The sequence below is a fragment of the Phoxinus phoxinus genome (assembly GCF_949152265.1).
Source record: "Phoxinus phoxinus genome assembly, chromosome: 19".
NCBI classification, from domain to species: Eukaryota; Metazoa; Chordata; class Actinopteri; order Cypriniformes; family Leuciscidae; genus Phoxinus; species Phoxinus phoxinus.
The window spans coordinates 18,216,354-18,237,319 of NC_136894.1; the positions used below are offsets into that span (position 1 = coordinate 18,216,354).

General features: G+C 38.3%; 1 protein-coding gene across 4 annotated transcripts; it reads left to right on the top strand.

Annotated features, from left to right (window-relative positions):
* Positions 1 to 4,681: 4,681 nt before the first annotated feature.
* Positions 4,682 to 11,004, top strand: LOC306987168 (uncharacterized protein). Of its 4 annotated transcripts, none has more exons than XR_013795108.1 (6): positions 4,682 to 4,714; positions 5,509 to 5,604; positions 5,831 to 5,920; positions 6,071 to 6,113; positions 9,496 to 10,388; positions 10,698 to 11,004. XR_013795108.1 is itself a non-coding variant. In XM_079591237.1 (6 exons), the coding sequence occupies exons 1-6, from the start codon at positions 4,709 to 4,711 to the stop codon at positions 10,736 to 10,738; spliced, it is 492 nt and encodes a 163-aa protein (XP_079447363.1). In that variant the 5' UTR covers positions 4,682 to 4,708; the 3' UTR covers positions 10,739 to 10,998. The 4 variants fall into 4 exon arrangements, 2 of the variants coding, with proteins under 2 accessions (XP_079447363.1, XP_079447364.1); XR_013795109.1 differs by having other exon boundaries at positions 10,701 to 10,998; XM_079591237.1 differs by having other exon boundaries at positions 10,173 to 10,388; positions 10,698 to 10,998.
* Positions 11,005 to 20,966: the final 9,962 nt, after the last annotated feature.

Sequence of the window (20,966 nt, forward strand, 5' to 3'; positions counted from 1 at the left end):
GCTCCCCTGGTCCAGACACACACACAAACGAATATGCAAGTATTAACTCCAACGAGTTTAATGTTTTAGGGTTTGTTTCGATTGTTGGCTCTCAAAAAGGTCTGTGATTTTTCTATTCTATGATCATTCGTGATCTGTTCCTCTCTCTCTCTCTCTCTCTCTCTCTCTCTCTCTCTCTCTCTCTCTCTCTCTCGCGCGCTCCTACGAGTCATCCTAAATCACTCTCTCTCTCTCTCTCTCTCCCATCCTCCCTCTCTCATCTGTTATCCGTTTGTCTTGTATTGTTTAACTGTAAGTTATGTACATAGACATATAATCAGTGTATATTGTGTAGTCCGTATATTCTGTAGTTTTGCATTTATTAAAGCCATTGTACAGACTGTTTCTGGGTAAATGTTCGTAATTACGAGTCAATGAGATTTTAGATCCAAGAGCTACCAGGCTCTTATTATTTACTCCATTGAGTAGTTTAATTTTATGAACACAGGAAAATTAATGTTCACGGCCGGAAAGTTAATATTTCTTGGAGTTTATAAGAAGGTATAACTTTAGTGAGAAATTGATAGGTTAAATATGGTCGTTCGCTGGACGAAGACCGATTTGATAACTACATTAATTTCCCTTAAGGATTATCTCATAATCGATCTGAAAAAAGATTATTGATATATGAATGAGGAATTATAAGACGTTGTGATTGATTATTCATATAATCTATTTTCAATTTCGATAATTAAATGTAACTGTAATATGCAATATATTAATCATATGATTAGTTATTAAAATTCCCTATAGATCATTTGAGCTAATTCATATGGACCCAGAGTCCGAGTCATTTACATTACAGTGTCAATTAGTATCTTGTTTTGTAATTTACATCTGAAATTAATTAAACTGTAATGAACAAAACTGCTGTGTATGTAAAGCACATATGTTGTCGTTTTACTTAATAGAAAATTATGTTTTATATTATTAAGTATTAACAATTGTATTGTATTACAGGCAGTTAACTATCGAGTAGCCCAGCTGGCTCAAGAGAACATGGTAATAACTTTTAAATGATCCTCTCTATGACCTTTTTACACCAAGATTGACATAAATATTAATGATACTTTTTATGTTATAGTATGGATCTCTGGGGCATTTTGATTTTATTTTGTGGTACCGAGAATGGTCAAGCAGTGGAGCAGTCAGTGACCAGGGGCCTCATTTATAAACGTTGCGTACGCACAAAAGAAGGCGTACGCCGCTCTCTACGCAATAATTGGTATTTATAAAAAGCAAACTTCACGGGAAAACGTGCGGTCCTTCATGCAAGCTCTGACCCAGGCATACGCACAAAAACGGGTGAAATGAGAAATGGCGACACCGTCGGCAGATGGAAGAAACACGTGAAAGTGTGTGAAACTGTAGACCGTTGTGTAAAAGAAATGGCAATACTGCCTCTCATAAATAACATGAAGACTTCACAAAGCAAGTCTTACAATTAACAGCCTACACGAACACCCGTTCGATCGATCTGCAGTGTAAAACAAACAAAATCAAACGAAAATTACAACAGAAATGCAAATGAACACATATTTGCAAAAAGAAAATTGAAATATGTTCTGCGATAATATTGGCATGTTATGCAATTCATCCTCATAAATAATATGGTAAACAGAATGAAATAATGTACAAAACTTATATTCTCGTCAATGTCTGGCGGAGCAGATAGATGCAATTAGATAGACAGATAGATAGATAGATAATTAGGGAGATAGATAGATAGATGGATGGATGGATGGATGGATGGATGGATGGATGGATGGATGGATGGATGGATGGATGGATGGATGGATGGATAGATAGATGTATTAATTGTCCACTGGGGAAAGTTGCTTTCATAGTAAAGATTTCATCAGCTACGGAATCATGGTATTCAGGCATATGCCTTTAGTTTGTTTTATTTTTGATTTTGATTTATTTTCATCATCATCATTCATTAAATTAAATGGATGGAAATAAAATGCCCCATCATAATGCGTAATGACGCACAATTGCTGATCTTGTCCGACCATTTCTTTGTTATTTCGGCCACGGTCCGAGGTTGTGAGCATTTACGGCGTCTGCAACCTTTTGCCACTCAAGTGCCTTTTTGGCATTAGTAATGCCCACACTGTGCCCTCCAAACAACATTTTTCTCCTCTTTTCCACCTCGCCAACGATAACTTCTACTTTGAGTTAAGTTAAGTTTGCGTAGGATGTGCGTGCGCACGGTTTTATAAATCCGAATATTTCTGTGCGTACGCCACTTCTGACTCAAATCCTACGCAAAGTTTTATAAATGAGGCCCCAAGTTGTGCAACGCATCCCTGTATGTCCTTTCGTAATTTTCTTTTTTGTATAATAAAATTTTTTATGAAAAAAGGCATCTGCTTTGAACAAGGGGCCGTTTTCCTACCTGATGTTGTTGTGGTTTTTTATAGGTCTCTGAAAAAATATTCCTCCCTAGAATTGTGGGTGGTCACTCTCCCGAGAGGGGAAACCACTTCATTCTTTGGGTAAGCACCATTATTTACTGGTGTACTCTGTCATGTATGTCTGCATGACATTTTTGGCAGAAGTTGTTTTGTTCAACAGCCTATGATAGAGATCATGCAGATGTAGCAAAAGCCATAACCTTGACTTGCATGTAAACTTAAACTAAAACTTTGTTATATGTTTTGGAATGGAATGATGGCAGATGTATTTTTTTGCTGGTGTATGGCGTTATTGCTGAGCAGATTAGAATCTATGATTCACTTGGAACGTATACAACAATTGGTGATAGTGACATGGACCTCCTCAGGTAAGGGAGCATCACACTGCATACTACATTTATCATGATTTAGTAATGCACTGTGAAAGTATATTTATACTTAACAACTGCTACAACCTTCTATTGTAGAAATGTCTTCAGATTTTCTGGAAGCCTTGAAGGTTGGACCGTGTCATATCCTGTTCAGTGACTCAGATAATTGTGGAATTTTAGTGTGTTCTGTGAGTTGCATGTGAGCTGATTCTTATCCTCTTCTATGGATGTGTAGCTTGTGGTTTGTCAGTATATTTTTTTCCCAACTAGGCAGCTGAAAACGAAGTACTACGTCGTGAGGTCACTGCAGAGGCTTTGACTTTAACTCAATGCAGGACTCTCCGTCTGCACCATGCTGCACAAATGCTTAAAAATGTGAACCCTGAGGTCAGACTAATATTGTCAAAATCTATCCTGGCAATAAGAGAAACACTGTTTAACATCAAAGGTATTTGTTACACAGGACTTCCCATATACAACTGAAGAAATGCTAAAGATGCAAAAGAAAGAACTTAAACTACAGCAAGAAGAGGCAAAGACAATGCACTCCAGTAGCCATTGCCTGGCATGGAAGATTAAAGCATGTTTGTTCCAGCGAGCAACTGGGACAGCAATGTATGTGCAGTACAACCATAGATGAAGCAAGACATTGAGTGATTGAAGGTATGTGGTCTTTATTGTGTGCTTAACAGTTGACTCAAAGTTTAGTGGTGGTGACAGACACAGTGAATATTGGTAAAGTGTCACACCTCTGTTTTTCAAGTGTTTTCCATGACCACATCAAGGAGTACCAATGGGTGCAGTGCACAGTTTGTCAAAACTGGCTGCATTTTCAGTGTGCTGGTGTTGAAGGGGACTGGACAGCGAAGGATTTCTTTTGTGGCTGCAACATAACTTGTGATTTGTAAGAATAATCTTGTACATGTCGCACATGGCTAGATTATTATAATAATAAAGTTATAATTGCTATAGTTATGTTTTATTAATACTAATGCAAATTTCAGAATTGACTCCGCCCCACAATAACTTACAATTATTGTTACAATGTTTAACAATGTTTAACTAGTTTAACAACAACAATGTTGTTAAACTAGTTTTGTTCCAATGTTATTTTCATTTCAAAGTAATGAAATAACACAAAGTGCATAATGCAATCATATCTGACATAAAGTTTCATTGTTAAACACTTCACTTAAAATATGTATTTGAATTTCTTAAAATTTTTATTGAATTGCAATTCTGCTTGAGTTCAAATTTGAATTGTAATTCTAGATCCTGTTTTTGACATGAATTCAAATTCAATTCAAATTCAGAATTGTGCACAAGCCTGCTAGTGTAATGGAAAGGGGAGCAATTGACGTCAACACTAGGTAGGCATTGTCCTCGATGTGTCCAATCATTTTTGAAAAAAAACACTTTTTTTTAAGTTTCTGTGTACAGGGATTGAGTTGTCGAGGCTCAGTCAGGTGGTGAGCCCACAGGAAGGCGGTCCCACGTCGCTTTTGTTGTTTTGTACAACAAACCATAAAATGTAAAGATTGGGTTTACATTTAGGCAATGTTTGTTTTTGTCTTGCACAGAAATTACATCATGGATTGTGTACAAGCAGAAGACATTCTGACAGATAAAGAGATAAAGGTAACAAATAAAAAAAATATATCCAATAACATGCACAAAGTTTTATTAACCAAATGGCATTTGACAATTATACATGCACTTTTCAGCCTGGTTAAATCTACATTTAAATATACATGTAATAGGATTTAGAAATAAAGCTGCAGAGTGGACAGATTCTCTCCAACAGAATGTATCTGTGGAAAAATCAAGGATTTGAAAAAATCAACATTTTACTGGCAACATTTCAGTATATTTAATGATATGAAGGTAAGTGGACTGTTCTCCCCCTTATTTTTACATAAGTCGTGATCTGCGAAGGATGACAAACAATGTTTGTGTCAAATAAATTCAGGACTTTAAAAAAAATATTCCCTATCAATGTTCACATGTTTTGCTTATCGATTAATTGTCTTTGTAGCCCAAAAATTGTGATATTTACCACACTGTGAAACCGAATGACATAGAACTGCAGTAATTTCTTAGTTAAGGTTATGGTAATATGGGGAGGGGGAAACATGCCACTTCCTCGTTTGACATGCCTATTTTAAAACATTATTCCCCACATTTTGTCGTATTGAATTTTGTCCATTGTCATTTGGTAAACTTTTCAGAAGTTAGTTGTAAGGAAGAGTTGAAGTATTTGCTGGTAATATAGGACATTCTCCATTTGTTGACACATACAACCTCTGAATTCTAAATCTGTTTGTTTTTATTACTGGAGAACTATTAAATCACCAAAGTACATCTGACATGTAATTTATTAATCATACTATTTCTGACTATCTATAATTGCATTAGGTGGTAAGCACTTTCACATATATCCATGTAAATGTAAAAAAAGAAAAAAAAAGTCAGATGATGTACATATGAAAAACTATCACTTAGAGATGATTTATAACATTTATTTTCTTTACATTAGATAATACAAAGCAAGTCTCAGAAAGAAAATGGCAAAAGGGAGGAAAGGATGGATGAAATGTCTTCACACTATCCCAGTTTTGCCTTGTATTGTCAATGTCCTAAACTATTTTTTTTAATCTAGACAAGATTATCTAATCCAGACAGAAAACCTAATCCAGCGACTGGAAAAAAATGTGTCTGTACCTGGAACTGTAGCTGAGAAGCAGCTATTTATTACCACAGTGATTTTGCCTGAGGTAATACTTGCCCGAGGAGCTTATATACTTTTGATTATTTAGAGAACATGGTTTGGAGAAAATATAAAACAAGTATCTCTAATAGTATTTTAATCATTTGAATCCAAACTGCATTACTTCTTTACAAGCAGCAATTTAAGTAAAAATAGAAGACTGCAACTTTGCATGTGTTTGAGGTTGAAGCTGATATTTTTTAACATTGTTATTAATGCTTTATTTATATTAGGTTCTGATTCAGTGGTTGCAAAACCAAAACGTGCAGATACAGAGCCGAATCTGTGCTTCTGAAGCGCACATCTTCCCAGGAAAAGAAAAGGTACAGGACATTGCTTGCATTGTGGGTGTGCATACCTTTTTTATGTGTAACATCACTAAATTATTTCTTTTAATCGTGACGTTAGTGGGTTTCTAGGCCATGTTAACAACTCCATAATGACACAATGTGCCTCCAATTTTGTTTCTCCAGTGCTACAGACATAACATCAGGATACACCAGAAGCACAGAAGAAGTAAGACATAGTCAAAACCTCATTCAAATATATTAAAGCAGTGGTATTGATGCCAGAGGCACATGACACAGGCTGGTAGGCCTATAGTTGCTCTTACCAAACACAATTCTTTTTCTGTTTAAAGACCATTTGACCATCTGTTGTTCTGTTGTTGGAAACTATACAGTTCATAAATAATACAAATTTGAAATCTGAATTAATATTAAATTATGATACTTTAAGCTTCACACTGAAAGTTGTTAGCAGATTATTTCACATGTATTGAATCCATACATTCAAATAAATTATGTGGATGGATATACACAATTTTTGTAAACATTCTTTACAAATAACTGTTGGTGATTGGAAAGGACTGTATAATTTGACTGGTCTTTAAATGGTTGTGGCCACCAGGGGGCATCGATTATAATCCAGACAAGATGTTCCATTTAGGTGATTTATTGAAACACTTTAAATGTATATGTGTGTGTTTGATAGTTGCACGCACATATACATTTTAGGTGTTTTATTGAAACACTTTAAATGTATATGGGTGATTCTTTAATTGGAGATACATTTGAAGTCCGAAGCCATTTATTTTTAACAGCTTTACCAAAATTTTACTCCAAAAACACATTTTTATTTGTTTTAATTCTTTTTAAGAGTCACAAAATGTTAGAGTGTAAAACTAGAAAATATTTTATTTTAAAAGCTATTTAATGATGCTGAAAGTCATGATATCATACTGTCCTTAGTGGGTGGTACTTTTTTCAAACAAGGGTAAAATATGCATTAAACATGTTTTAAATTACAAATTTCAGGTTGGGGTTTTAATTATTTTGTTTATAAATTATTATTGGTGACAGTTTCCAAATTATGCTAAATTAATTTGTTTAAAAGTAACTTTTATTGTTGAAAAATACCAATCCATAAATCCTGTGTCAATTCTGTTACTACATGTTATTGTCTCTTTAAATTATGCTTATCTGTCGCATCAGTATCCTAAGCAACGCAAGATGATGTCACTTCCCTTTTGGTATTAAACTCTGAAGAACTAGGAGGTATGTGTTTTGTTCTCTCTGAAGCCATGTAATCTTACAGGCACTTCCACCAAGAGTTCTTATATAACATGTCAAAACTGTTTCAACAATCTCATAGGGAAAGCAAAGTTCAAAGATATTAACAAAAGGAGGTATTAAAAGTTTTTAAAATCATCTCTAGTATCAGGCCATGTGCTCTTAGCCTTTATGCTAGCATGTGGTGTTATTAGTAAAAAAATGCTAAAAATGTCAACTCTGTTACTGTCAATTCTGTTACCAAGGTACGGTAACAGAATTGACCAATGCCTTGGTTTTCACACTGCCCCTGCCTTGGTTACAATCACACAATGATACAAACACACACAAAAATGCATAATGTGTGTTTATAGCCACACACACACACACACACACACACACACACACACACACACACACACACACCGAGACACACCGATCAATTGGGTTATTCTACCATGATCAGAGGATTTCAACACACACACAGACACACACATGCACCATCCACCCAAGTATGTGTGGTTATTTGTCATGCTACCGTACAATAATATAATACAATGTAATATAATGTAAAAATGTGTGCCTCAATGAAAGTTAATGGAGTATGTTTTGTATTTGGAATGCACAGAGTTTAGTATATTGGAGAATTAAATTTTACTTTTGATCAGAGAACATTATTCTTATGTAATTTGCTGATACACAATCAACTATGGTCAATGAGACTCATGTGAGGGTCAAGTGCATGCACCAAATAGGAAAAAATTGATTCTTTTGGCCTGGTCGTGAAGATGTTCATTGGTACCCACATGAGGACATCCTCAGATTAATTCCACCCCCGACCAAGGTTGCGACACGGCATGTAGAGATCCAGAGGGATATCTGGTCGAGTATTTCTCAATAACTCAGCAGTTATTTTCTTGTTATAGGCATGTTCTGGTTGGTTTGGGTCAATTCTGTTACCCCCGTCAATTCTGTTGCCAGATGTGTCAATTCTGTTTTTAGTCTTTCATCTTGAATATTAATGAGATAATACATTGAAATATCAAACTACTTAATATTGTTATTTTTATATTGTGCAAGAGTAAGATATATGTTATAGTTTTATCTCTAGCCTGTAATGTTTAAGTAATTTGATAAAAAAACTAGTGCACCCTTTGGATAATCCACTATTGCCTGGGGGTGAATCTAATTTTGAAGTTGTATAAATATAACATTTAATATCTGTTTTAAAGGCCTGAATAAAAGGACTAAATGACAAATGAAACTAAAAAGATTTATAATTTTTTGATGTACTGTTATTTCTATATATTTGGTTGTTCGTCCGTAACAGAATTGACGAGAAAAACTATGAACAGGTGATATTTTGATAAAATAGAGAAAATAATAAACTATCTGTATTTGTATAGCACTGAATATATCAACTTTAAAGTGTTTTCAAGGTAATTCTTAAACAATGGTTCTGTATGACAACCTTTAAAAAAAAAAAAATTGAAGTGCAAAATGTATCTCCAATTATAGAATCACCCATATGTGTGTGTTTGATAGTTGCACGCACACAATTCTAACTTGTGAATCAGTACAGTCAGCAACACTCTCTTAAATAATCTATGTAAATGAAGATATAGTCTTTCGACGGCAGCGCTCTCTTCCAAACTTTCTCGAAACTGAAAATGTCTTCTTCCGCAAGCCAATACCGGAACTTAAACTGTCTCCTTCCGCGCGCCGAAACTTAGCACATTGATGCTCCTGATTAGCTGATTCTCAAGCAGCCAGTTTTATCTGCCTGAAAAGGGTCGTCCTTCGTCACTGTGCAAAAGGACACTTGATAAATTAATGTCAGAGCATTGTTGCGCTACTTTAGTGGGGACTCTTATTATGAAAACATGTAGCGTGCGCGGCCGGAAGAGACACTGCCAGTTCATGGCAGATTGCATCAGCCGCTGCTAGCAATCAGGTTGCCGCACCTACAAACAGCTGAAGACGAGCATCAGAGACATTATCACCGATTGGATGCATCTTGTGTTTGTGTGCGTCCTTTAAGAGTGAGTACTTTAATCCTCCAATGTTCGCTGATTGATGCTCGTTATCAGTAATGGCGCAGTTATCAACTGTATAATGTTACACGACGATGTTAATTAATCAATCTGTGCCAGCTATTAATAACTCATTCGTCGATCTTCAAAGTTCTGAGTTATGTTTATAATGTAGATAAATAATGAAAGTAAATGTTATATCAAGTGTTTATGCATCATTGTCATTGTATGAGGGGAGCAGCCTATAGTCAGTTTGTGAATGATGATCATTTGTAATGTTGCTGTTATTTGAGTGCTGCTCTTTGTGTGTTGCAGAGAAACCACACATACACACAAACATACATCCTCAACTACAGTCATGCCAACCAAGTCTACGGCAGCTGTTATGCATTCAGCCCACTTATGAGCCAAACTCACATAAGTTAAGGCAGGACTTACTGACTGTACATCAGGTCTCCACTAAATCTGCTCTCTCATTGGGTCATTGTCAAAAATCCTCACATGCGCATCGGCAATCGTCCTCAGGCTCAAACAAAGCTAAGGAGATCCATTCCGTCTGGAGGATGTAAAGGGAGCCCTCCACAGTCCACTGCACTTTCCAACTCAAACATCTACACCATGTTAATGCTCATGCAAAGGCTGACTCCTCCCTCTGATGTTGATATCTTGATACCTGATAATAAACAGTTCAAGTTGATTCTTCACTCTGTGTTGTTCTGACCGACACACCTGGTTCACTGCGATCAATACTAGCCCTAACAGTTTCAGGTAGCCCTTTGCTACAGTCACAAACTGGGATCATAGATAGTGCAATTCATCTTAAGCAGCATGTCATCCAATGCACAGAAGCCATTATCATCTCATGGAATGTCAGGACACAAACAGGTGTTGAACAAGCACAGTAAGGATTAAGCAGGGTGAATGAAAGATGAATATAAACGGTAACTGGTTGAAGATCACTGCAGAGTTGACAATGTCTTATCTGAATGAAGACGATGACGACGAACCAGAGAGACTGGGAACAGGCAGACGAGACGAGGGAACAGGCAGACGAGACGAAGGAACAGGCAGACGAGACGAGGGAACAGGCAGACGAGACGAGGGAACAGGCAGACGAGACGAGGGAACAGGCAGACGAGACGAGGGAACAGGCAGACGAGATGGAGACCAGACAGGAAACAGGATCCGGGGAACAGGTGACAATAGAGGTGAGTAGCAAATGCTGGGAGTCGGGTGGGTCGAAGTAGACCGGACAATGAACAGAGGTTTGTGCTGTGCTTAAGTAGTGCTGAAGATGAGGTGCAGAGTGCAAACAGGTGGTGATGATAATCAGTGATAAGGGGAGAGTGAATGCAAGTGACAGATGGGTGACAACGGGTAACTGTGACACAAATGTTTATAGACTTTGTTCTTTGTTACAAAGAGCATTTATTAATGATGAAATATAAATGCTATACAACTTTGAAGCATTAGTTTATAATTCACTAAATACTTTGACCATGTTTGATATTTTACAGCAGGACAACATTTTTTGGAGAGACCTCATGGCTGCAGCTGATTGGTGCTGCAACACAAAATTTGAAATCTCAGTTCAGGTTCCCAGTGTCATTAACATGCAAAAAGAAAAGCAAATCAAAAGCCTTAAAACCCTGCATGATTTCAAGGGTGTATACAATGAAAGTTATCCTGCCAAACTTTTTACTTTTGTCTTTAAAAAAAGACAGGACTTTGAAAAGTTCATGAGTGAAATAGTTGATAAAAGAAAACACAAAGTCTTTGCGAGATTTGAGGAGCAGTGAGTCCTGCTCAATAGGCTCTATGCACAGCTGCACTACTTCCTGAACTTCAGCCATCTCCTTTGTTTCCTGTCTGCCATTATTGGACAAACTGATTAGTTCAGGTGTGCCTGACTAATGGCAGACAGGAAACAAAGGAGCTGGCTGAAGTTCAGGAAATAGTGCAGTTGTGCATAGAGCCAATTCATATTTTATATTGTGTACATATGTACCCATATGGCGCGTCCTGTTCATTCTTCTGTTCCCAAAGGCCCCATCATGTAATTGCTCATTAAAATGTAGCATTTACTTATCTACTGTTTGTCCTTGTGTTTTATTCTCGGTCTCACCTTTGTCCTGTTGTTTATAGTCATGTTTCATCAGTGGCGTATCCAGGACATTTTTACTGGGGTGGCCAAGATGGGACACAAAGCTAGTGTGGGGTGGCCATATCTACTATAAAGTAATGTTATGTAAACCTTCAAACTCGCATGAACAATAGAGGATTCTAATAATAGTAACAAAGTGCAATAGAGGTAGTAGTTCTTGCTTTTGCTCATTCTCCTGCTACAAAATGCTTTCACATAGGCCACAAGACAAGACTTAAAGTCCAATGATGCCAACTGGTGGAATGGTACACAGAAGTCACGGTTCGGTTCAGACATCACGGTTCGGTACGAATTCGGTACAATGGAGGGAAAAGCAACAAAAAAAAATGCTGAAGGCATTTTTATTTTATTGTGCATGTCTCAGTCTGTACCACCTAGTGTCATACAGTCTCTCCCCTGATCTAGCTGCAACAACCTGCCCTGAAGTGTGTAAAGTAAGATGTAAACAGTAAACAATAAGTACCCCACATAATCTCCAGACTCCATCTGTAACTTGTAAACAAAATAAGACAATCCATAAAACTGAAAATACAGCATCTATTATTTATGTGCTGATTGCCTAATCCTAACCCCACCCCTAATCCTTGCGTCTAAATTAGTTGCTTACATTAACAAAATGAGCCTGCAATAGCAGACATAAGCCCTTTAAATACAAATAAATGGCCATGTTTTATAAAAAGGTTCACAAAACTAAATAAAAATGTTTAGAAAATATGTAACGTCAATTTAGTTGTAGGTTACGTTCTCATATAATTTTTTTCTCTCTAATGTCACGGAATAATCTGGTTTACTGCTTTACACGATTCTTTTGTAGTGTGGTTTTGCTCTACTAAATTGTACTTAAATAAACATTCACGAATGTACCTTACTACTTCTCGCCGCTGATTCCTGATGGTTTAGAGGACAATTACACCGAGTCACACCCTGTCGTTTCAAAGAATAGTATCCTACACCGGCGAGCGCGAAGTATAAATGCCTCGTCCATTTGGGGAGGCGCGCGCGCAGTCATCGGAGGCTCGCGCTGCGGAGGCAGGCGAAAGTAAACAAACCTAGCTAAGGCGGGGCTACAGATTAGGTTTCCACAAATAACCCGCATATCTAACAGTAGTTCCGCAGCATTACATTCATTCATTTGCACGCAAGTTTTATTTATTTTTAATCAGTTTAATCAGTTGATCAGCTGTCATCATTGACAGAATCTCTTGTTTCTTGTGTTGACGAATATGCAACTACCTATCAGATCTGGGGTGGCCACAGGGGTGGCCAATGAGCTTTCAGGGGTGGCCCTGGCCAAATGACTGTAGAGCGGTGTATCCCCTCCACCTCCTCCCTGACTCGAGGTTGCCAGATAGGCTGCAGGATCCAGCAGAACGTAGGCTGTGGTACAAGGTGTGGTACATGCTACAAGGAGTGGTAACTAGAGCAGAGCTGGTAACCCGGATGCCGCAACACTACTGACTTCGTGATTGGTAGATAGGTGGAGGGTGGAGCATCAGACCAAAACACAAAATGACAACATCAACATCAGGGCTGCATTCAGCCCCGACAAAACGTTGCACAATGTTTTTTAAACAGAAACGGTGATGCGTTGAACACACTGTTCTGATGACGCAAGAGTTGCAACTACGGCAGCTGAGAAGGACATTCCTTGTGTTCTTTGTGAAGTTTTTTCGGAGCCTGATGAAGGCTATAATATGGTTTAAATATGTGTATAAATATGTGTTTAATACTACAAAATATCCCCGATGTTACAGTTACTGCACTTGCCACCCAGAACACAAGAGAACATCCCAATCAAGTGAAGGTAGGGATGGGCGATATGGTCTAAAATCCATATTGCAATATACATTGCAGCCTCTTGCGATAACGATATATATCACGATATATAAATTATAATAAAACCATTTCAGAACAGGTTACATAGACCCTAAGGAAAGCCAAACAACTGCTAAATACATATTTTTTTAAGAAAGAAAGAAACGGTGCATGTCGTTTTGAGAACATTTATTGTGCAAAACTGTAATTACAGTATACAACATAATGTTGCAGATAAATAAAATTCAAGAACACTAGCTGCAGAGATAATATATATAATTTATAACATAATTAGGGCCCAAGCCCTGAAAGGGCGCAAAGCCCTATTGTTCTTCTAAGGATTTTTTGTTATTAGGGCCCAAGCCTTGAAAAGGCGAAGGCCCTATTGTTTTTCTTAGGATTATTCTTTATTCTTCTTCTTTATTATTATTATTTTACTACCTTTTGGGCACTTTTGGGGGCCTTAACGTGCTCAAAAACTCTTGAAACTTTGCACAAATGTCAGAACCCGTGGCCATCAGGGCCGGACTGAAGCTGGGACCCGGGCGTGGCAGGGGGGCTCGGCAGCGCCCCCTGGAATGGGATTCAAAAACATGTCCATATATCAAACACGATTGCATGTAATAATATGAAACTCGGTACACATATAGATCTCATCGGGCCGAACAACTTTCGTGCTCTAAGTTTTACGCCAGTCCAACAGGAAGTCGGCTATTATGGGTTGTATGGAAACGCATGTTCTGGCATTTGAAACACTTCTCCTAGAGAATTCATCCGATGACCACGAAACTCGGTCAGCATGAAGTCAAGACATTGAGGATGATAAATTGCCAGGGGATTTCTGATATCTCTAACGGTTTGGCCGTGGCGAGGAAACGAATTTATGGCGAATATTGGAAACAGGAAGTGTGTTATAACATCCTCATATATTAATTGATCTTGATGAAACTTCAGCAGTGTGTTCGTTGTAAGAGGCCGATCACATGGATGTGAGTATTGTGAGTCAAAGTTATAGCGCCACCAACTGGTAGCAGGAAGTGTGTCACTTTCAAAATGCTTTGAATTCACCCTCTTATTTTTACCCGATCTGCTTCAAACTTTATGTGTATAATGTAAACACACGGCAGATGTAGACCTGTGAAAGGATTATTGATATCTTAAATACGGTTGCCATGGCAACGCATTAAACTTTAATATTCTTTTTTGATGCTTTTGAGACTCTTAACATGCTTGAAATTGCATTAAACTCGACAGACACATGACATTTGTTACCTAGTAGACATGTGCAACGTTTCAGAAACGGGCGTGGTAAGGGGCTCAGTAGCGCCACCTTTAGTCAGAAATGGGGTATTAGTTTTACCTACAGTAACAAAAATCAGTATGGATATTGTTCTCCTCGGGCTGGACAACTTTCTAATTTACACTCATTAGCCCCGACCAATAGGAAGTCAGATTTTTTGGTTTGAATGTGATTTCTTGGGAGAAAATCTTAGAATTTTGCCAGTCTCTCTGTGTCTGTGTGTGTGTGAGGAGGGGGGCTTTATTTTAACCCTTTCTCTGCTGTGTGCGACTTCTCGGGCACTTTTGGGGCCCTTAACGTGCTCGAAAACTCTTGAAACTTTGCACACAGGTCAGAACCCGCGGCCATCAGGGCCGGGCTGAAGCTGGTACCCGGGCGTGGCAGGGGAGCTCAACAGCGCCCCCTTGAACGTGGTCCGAAAACTTGGTCCATATATCAAACACGTTTGCATGTAGTAATATGAAACTCGGTACACATATAGATTTAATCGGGCCGAACAACTTTCGTGCTCTAAGTTTTACGCTAGTCCAACAGGAAGTCGGCTATTATGGGTTGTTTAAAAACGAATCCCCCTGGAATTTTATATACTCCTCATAGACAATTCTTTCGATTGCCACCAAACTCGGTCAGCATGAAGTCAAGACATTGAGGATGCTAAATTGCGGACGGATTTTTGATATCTCGAACGGTTTGGCCGTGGCGAGGAAACGAATTTATGGCGAGAAAAGAGAAACACGATGTGTTATAACGTCTTCATACATTAACTGATCTTGATGAAACTTCAGCAGTGTGTTTTTTGTAAGAGGCCGATCACATGGATGTAACTAATGTGAGTCAAATTTATAGCGTGTGTGTGTGTGTGTGTGTGTGTGCGTGCGTGCGTGTGTGTGTCTGTCTGTCTGTCTGTCTGTTATGTGTGTGTGTGTGTGTGTCTGTTATGTGTGTGTGTGTGTGTGTGTGTGCGTGCGTGTGTGTGTCTGTCTGTCTGACCCCCCCCCCCATTAAAAATAGGTATATTGTGCCATCTAGTGATTTATACTATGTATACATGTGTTTTTTCTTTTAAACAAGTGTTTTAAAGTACAGTAATTTCAATGAATATATATACCACACTTCATAGGAATTTTTGGTGTTGTGTACTTACAATGGCTGCTGATTTCATGTGTCCGTTAAGTCCATGAGACTGTAGGGTGGCTAATTTTTCATTTTAGGTTTCAGAAGGGTGCTCACTCATACTTTGTGGTTGATATGTGCCCTCGATGCGCACTTTTGCAGAACCCACACTGATGCAAGCTCTAAAGCAGACTTTAGAGTCAAAGCGGAGTTACGTTATTGCCCGTCGTGCACAGGAACCGGGGTGGCGGTTTTTATATATATATATATATATATATATATATATATATATATATATATATATATATATATATATATTAGGGGTGGAGCCGAACCCGAATACGGTATTCGGAAAGGCACAAATAACGTGTTTTTTACAAATACTTATTTCGAACAAATACTTTAAAAAATATTTGTATTCGGGAATAGGAAAAACTTTATAGTTTAACAAAAGCACAATGTTGTGCTTTATTGCGAGTGTACACAAATATAGAGAAACACTTTGAATGATGTCCTGTGTGAACAAAATGACGGAGTATGTTTTTATGTCTCCATTCGATCGAGCCACACACACACACACACACACAGCATTCCAATCTTGACATCGCAGCATGTTCATTATAGCCTTAATAAAATGTAATAATAAAATAGTCAACCTAACATAAAAAAATTACACTGCTCTGTTTAAATAGTCAGTTGTACAGTTCGTACCGTTCACAGTAAGCACCGCTCCACTGTTATGTTTCCAATATATTTATATATATATATATATATATATATATATATATATAATTAAAGCTGCAAGCAGCGATGGAGGGCCCAAGCCGGTAGCACCGCCACCCGGTGCCTTTAGTGCAACTAAAGGCACCAGGGTGGCGGTGCCACCGGCTTGGGCCCACAATCGCTGCTTGCAGCTTTAATTATATATATATATATATATATACATATATATACGCTCACTAAAGAAAATGCTTCAAGTATAAAAGTTTATTTACAGGAGTAGTGCCATGCCATAGACAGTAAAAAGTGCAAAACAGTGCAGAAGGCACTCCAAAATCAAGTGTAGTTTTAGTTTGGCTATTTTTTTAAAGGACACAAAAGATGCAAAGAGCAGAAAAACTGATGTCTTCTCAGTTAAAAAGCAACACAACAACGAATCTTAAAATCGGGCATACACAGAGATTTTGTTACACCACTATTTTGTGAATACGCGCTGGTATTCAGTGACATGTTTCGTTTTGAGGTGGTAGAACAGATAGTCGTGTGTGTTACCCCGAACTGTTGCCCCACGCACTCTGTATAGTTTGCTGCTGCTCGTCGGACGGCTTAAATCCGAACCAAGTCCAAATAATGGATGTTGCACCGATCTTTTTCACCAGCTCCTCCGTTTCGCTTTCAGCCATGTTTACGCAAGATGACGACGAATATGATGCGTTTTAGCCGGTTGCAGCTCGTGGCTCTAAATTTCGCGGGAAGATTGCGTCATCAACATGCATTATCGCGATAGAATTAAAATCTCTATCGTAGGCCAATTTTGTATCGTTTATATTGCATATCGTTTATATCGCCCATTACTAAGTGAAGGGATTTGTGGAAACTGAAATGGAAGCACACATCTTACCTAATTCAGACTAAAACACATCTATTTAGCCTCACATACTGACTTTATTTGTAGTTCATACTGTTTTAATACCCTGTATTTTCTTTCTCATTTTTAGGAAAATCCCTTCATTAAACCATTGTTTATTTCTATACCAAATGTCATACACTTGCAATGAAGCTAAAAATATAAACAACTACATCATTATGTTGATATCCTATATTTTTACAATAAAACTTACGACAAACATGTCTTCTAAAATCCTCAGATGGTGCGTATACCGAGCTGCATTCGAACAAATTACTTTCCTTGAACCCATTGTGCGAGTTCACTTTAATACCGCGTGCTTTATATACATGTTTCTGCTGATTGGACTGCAGTTCTGACACACCCACCAAACAAGAGAAAACGTATCTCAAACCCCATTGCACACCGGTGCACGCCGTTTCCAGGAAACATGACATTCAACCCGGAAACCGTAGCAAAACGTTGTGCACCGTTTTGAACTTGAACATGCCCCTATTGAGGGCTGCAATTTCACTTTTTAAATGACAATATCCTGGCCTGACTACTGTTGTCAGTGATATAAGTATTTGAAATGAACATGAGTTCTTAATGTCTAGTGAATATCAGGGCCATTTTATGATTAATTGAAATAAATGTCTTACATACAGCACCTTTAACTAATCAAAACTAATCGCTTGTAAATTACTTGTAACGGAATTTACAAAACATACAGAAAATTGTTAGCATATCACTTGATAATCATTTAAGAATGTATTGTAAAACTAAATAGGCTATTAAATCAAAATATATGTCCAGCGGCATCCGCTGGAGATGCCGCTCACTGATGGCCGCTGGAGATGCCGCTCACTGATGGCCGCTGGAGATGCCGCCGCACTGATGGCCGCTGGAGATGCCGCCGCACTGATGGCCGCTGGAGATGCCGCTGCACTGATGGCCGCTGGAGATGCCGCTCACTGATGGCCGCTGGAGATGCCGCTGCACTGATGGCCGCTGGAGATGCCGCTCACTGATGGCCGCTGGAGATGCCGCTCACTGATGGCCGCTGGAGATGCCGCTCACTGATGGCCGCTGGAAGTGCCGCTTCGAGATGCCGATGCCGCATTTTGTGCTTGCTCTTTCTCCCGAGTTGCAGGCGGAGGTAGTGAAGATACATTCCTTTTAATATTATTGTATCGTGCCATCTTCCCAACGCGCAGGTGACTGAATGATGAAACTTGAAGCATTTAATGCATTTGCTTGGGGGCGTTTACCTGTTTTGCATAGATGGCTTAACACATTATGTTGTGAATAGCGCGCTCCGCGAGTAGGCGTGAACGAATTAAAGTTAATGAGCTCGTAATCAGCTCGACTGGAATCGCTCTCTTTTCATACAGATTACAGAAGCTGAGAATATTTGTTTTTTATATAAATTACTTCATTTGAAAGATGCGATCTCAAGCTTTATGCCCGTGGGTATGTTTGCCTGTTTGACTGAATTTTTGCTGAGTTACAGATCATTTTTGAACGCGTTTCAAATTGGAGAGAGAGTGCAGAACTCGCATCATGTTAATTTTTCTTTATTTGGCAAAAAGCAAAACACTTTATTTTTATTGTGAATATACAGAAAAAAAATAGAAACTGAACAGGATCGATTGATGTATAACACGAAAATGAAAGATCAAAATAAACAGAGCATTTTGAGTTTATTTTGCATTGCTAAAAAAACACACGAGCAAAACGCGGGGGCGTGTTTTTGGTCCCCAGAGGGTTAAAAGACCTTGATTTAAGGTGAACAACTGTTTAAAATGACGCTGCTGCCATAACGGCCGGCGTCTCTATTTGCTCAACGATATACTTGCCAAACAAAAGATTTACACAAAAAAAACGCAAAAGATAGAAAAACTCACTCATTCAACAGCGTTCTCTTTTACTCACGCGCGCTAACTCCGCCCACTCACTCCCAACATCCACTCAGAGAGAGAGAGAGAGAGAGAGGGACAAAGGGACAAATAACAAAAGAGGAGAGAACAAAAAGTCAAATATGAAAGAATTAAATACATTTATTTTAAGGGGGAAACATACTGTGTTGTCTTCACATATTGCAAAATTATGCATTATCTGTTTCATTTTGCGATTGAAGAGATGGAGCAAGAGGAAACAGCAGCAGAGATCAAGCACGAGCAAGCAAACGATTGATTTTCCTGTACCAACCTGGCTAGATTAAGAAATGCCAATACTGGGATTCCAACAACTTTCTGGTTCACGTTAAGTTCACTTGTCATTTTCTATAATTCTGATAAAATCAAGATCCTTAACGCTGATGTAGTTATCCAGCACTGCCTGCCTGTGGGCAGCTGATTAAATTAGACCTCTGCGTTTGTTCATTAGAGAGAGAGAGAGAGAGAGAGAGAGAGAGAGAGAGAGAGAGAGAGAGAGAGAGAGAGAGATACCTCTGTGTTTGTCCATTAGAGAGAGAGAGAGAGAGAGAGACCTCTGTGTTTGTCCATTAGAGAGAGAGAGAGAGAGAGAGAGAGAGAGAGAGAGAGAGAGAGAGAGAGAGAGAGAGAGAGAGAGAGAGAGACTCTCTTTATGAGCTTTTCTTTAAAAGAGTGAATGGAATTATATTATTATGATGATAAACTGATGTCCCTTGTTTACTATCTAGAATAATGAAATATCTCTAATTTTTACTTCTACTCATGCTCAAAAAAAAAAAGTCATGAGAAACACGAGAAGCAGTGAAATTATAGGCCACATGACATTTCTAGAACATTTAAAAAGTAGCTTCATCAACACTGGTTTTGATCTGATCTGGGTTGATCGATTGCTAAGTTGGTTTGTGTCTGTAAGCCTTGTATATCTTTCTGTTTTGAATCTCTGTTTACTATCATTCACCATTGTTTAAGCTAAATATAACTTACTCAACATCACATATTAAGCTGTGATCGGTAGCCTCAATCTAATTCATTGTTAGCACAAAACGCTAGTATTCTGCTAGTCTGTTAGTGTGCCATCCGTGTGCGCTTTATTTATTTAATTTGCTCGTGCCAGTCAACAAACATGGTAAATCATGTCTTCTCCTCTTATTGTCACTTGCACTTCATGTAACATGTATAGCATAGCTTTTTCTGTCAGTACAGGATTTACATGTGATAAATGCAGGGAGATAGTCAGGCTGACGGAGAAGATTTCAGAATTAGAGACACGCATCCAAATTTTAATTGAGGATAGTAAGAGTGCAAGGGCTTTAGATACTGCTTTGGATGCGATTAGTTTAGTGAACACTGTACATTGTTCGGTTCCAGCTGAAGTAGAGCCCGTGCAGCCGGGCAATTGGGTGACAGTACGACGCTATAGTCACGGGACAAAACACCGCTCTTCCATTCCAATTACAACATTAACCCTCTGGGGTCTGAGGTGTTTTCTGGGTCCTGGAGGTGTTCTGACATGCTCTGACATTTGTGCTTATTTCTATTACTTGTGACATTTTCATGGCTAAAGTCTTATTACACTGCATTCAGCACAAACTCTGCTACAATAATATGTCAGCAGCATGTATGTAAAAGTTTGTAGTTTTGAGATAACATTTATGCGTGGTTTGTGAAAATGACAAAAAAAAAGTCACTGAAATGAGGTCATGAAACCCAAACTGATTATTTATTTACAAGACTTTGAAAATTGTATCACGTAGCCTAGAATATTTGCTCCAAAACTATGTGAAAATCATCCTGAATACTCATTCAGATCAGACAATATATTGATTTAAAATTTGTAAGACATATCTTGTG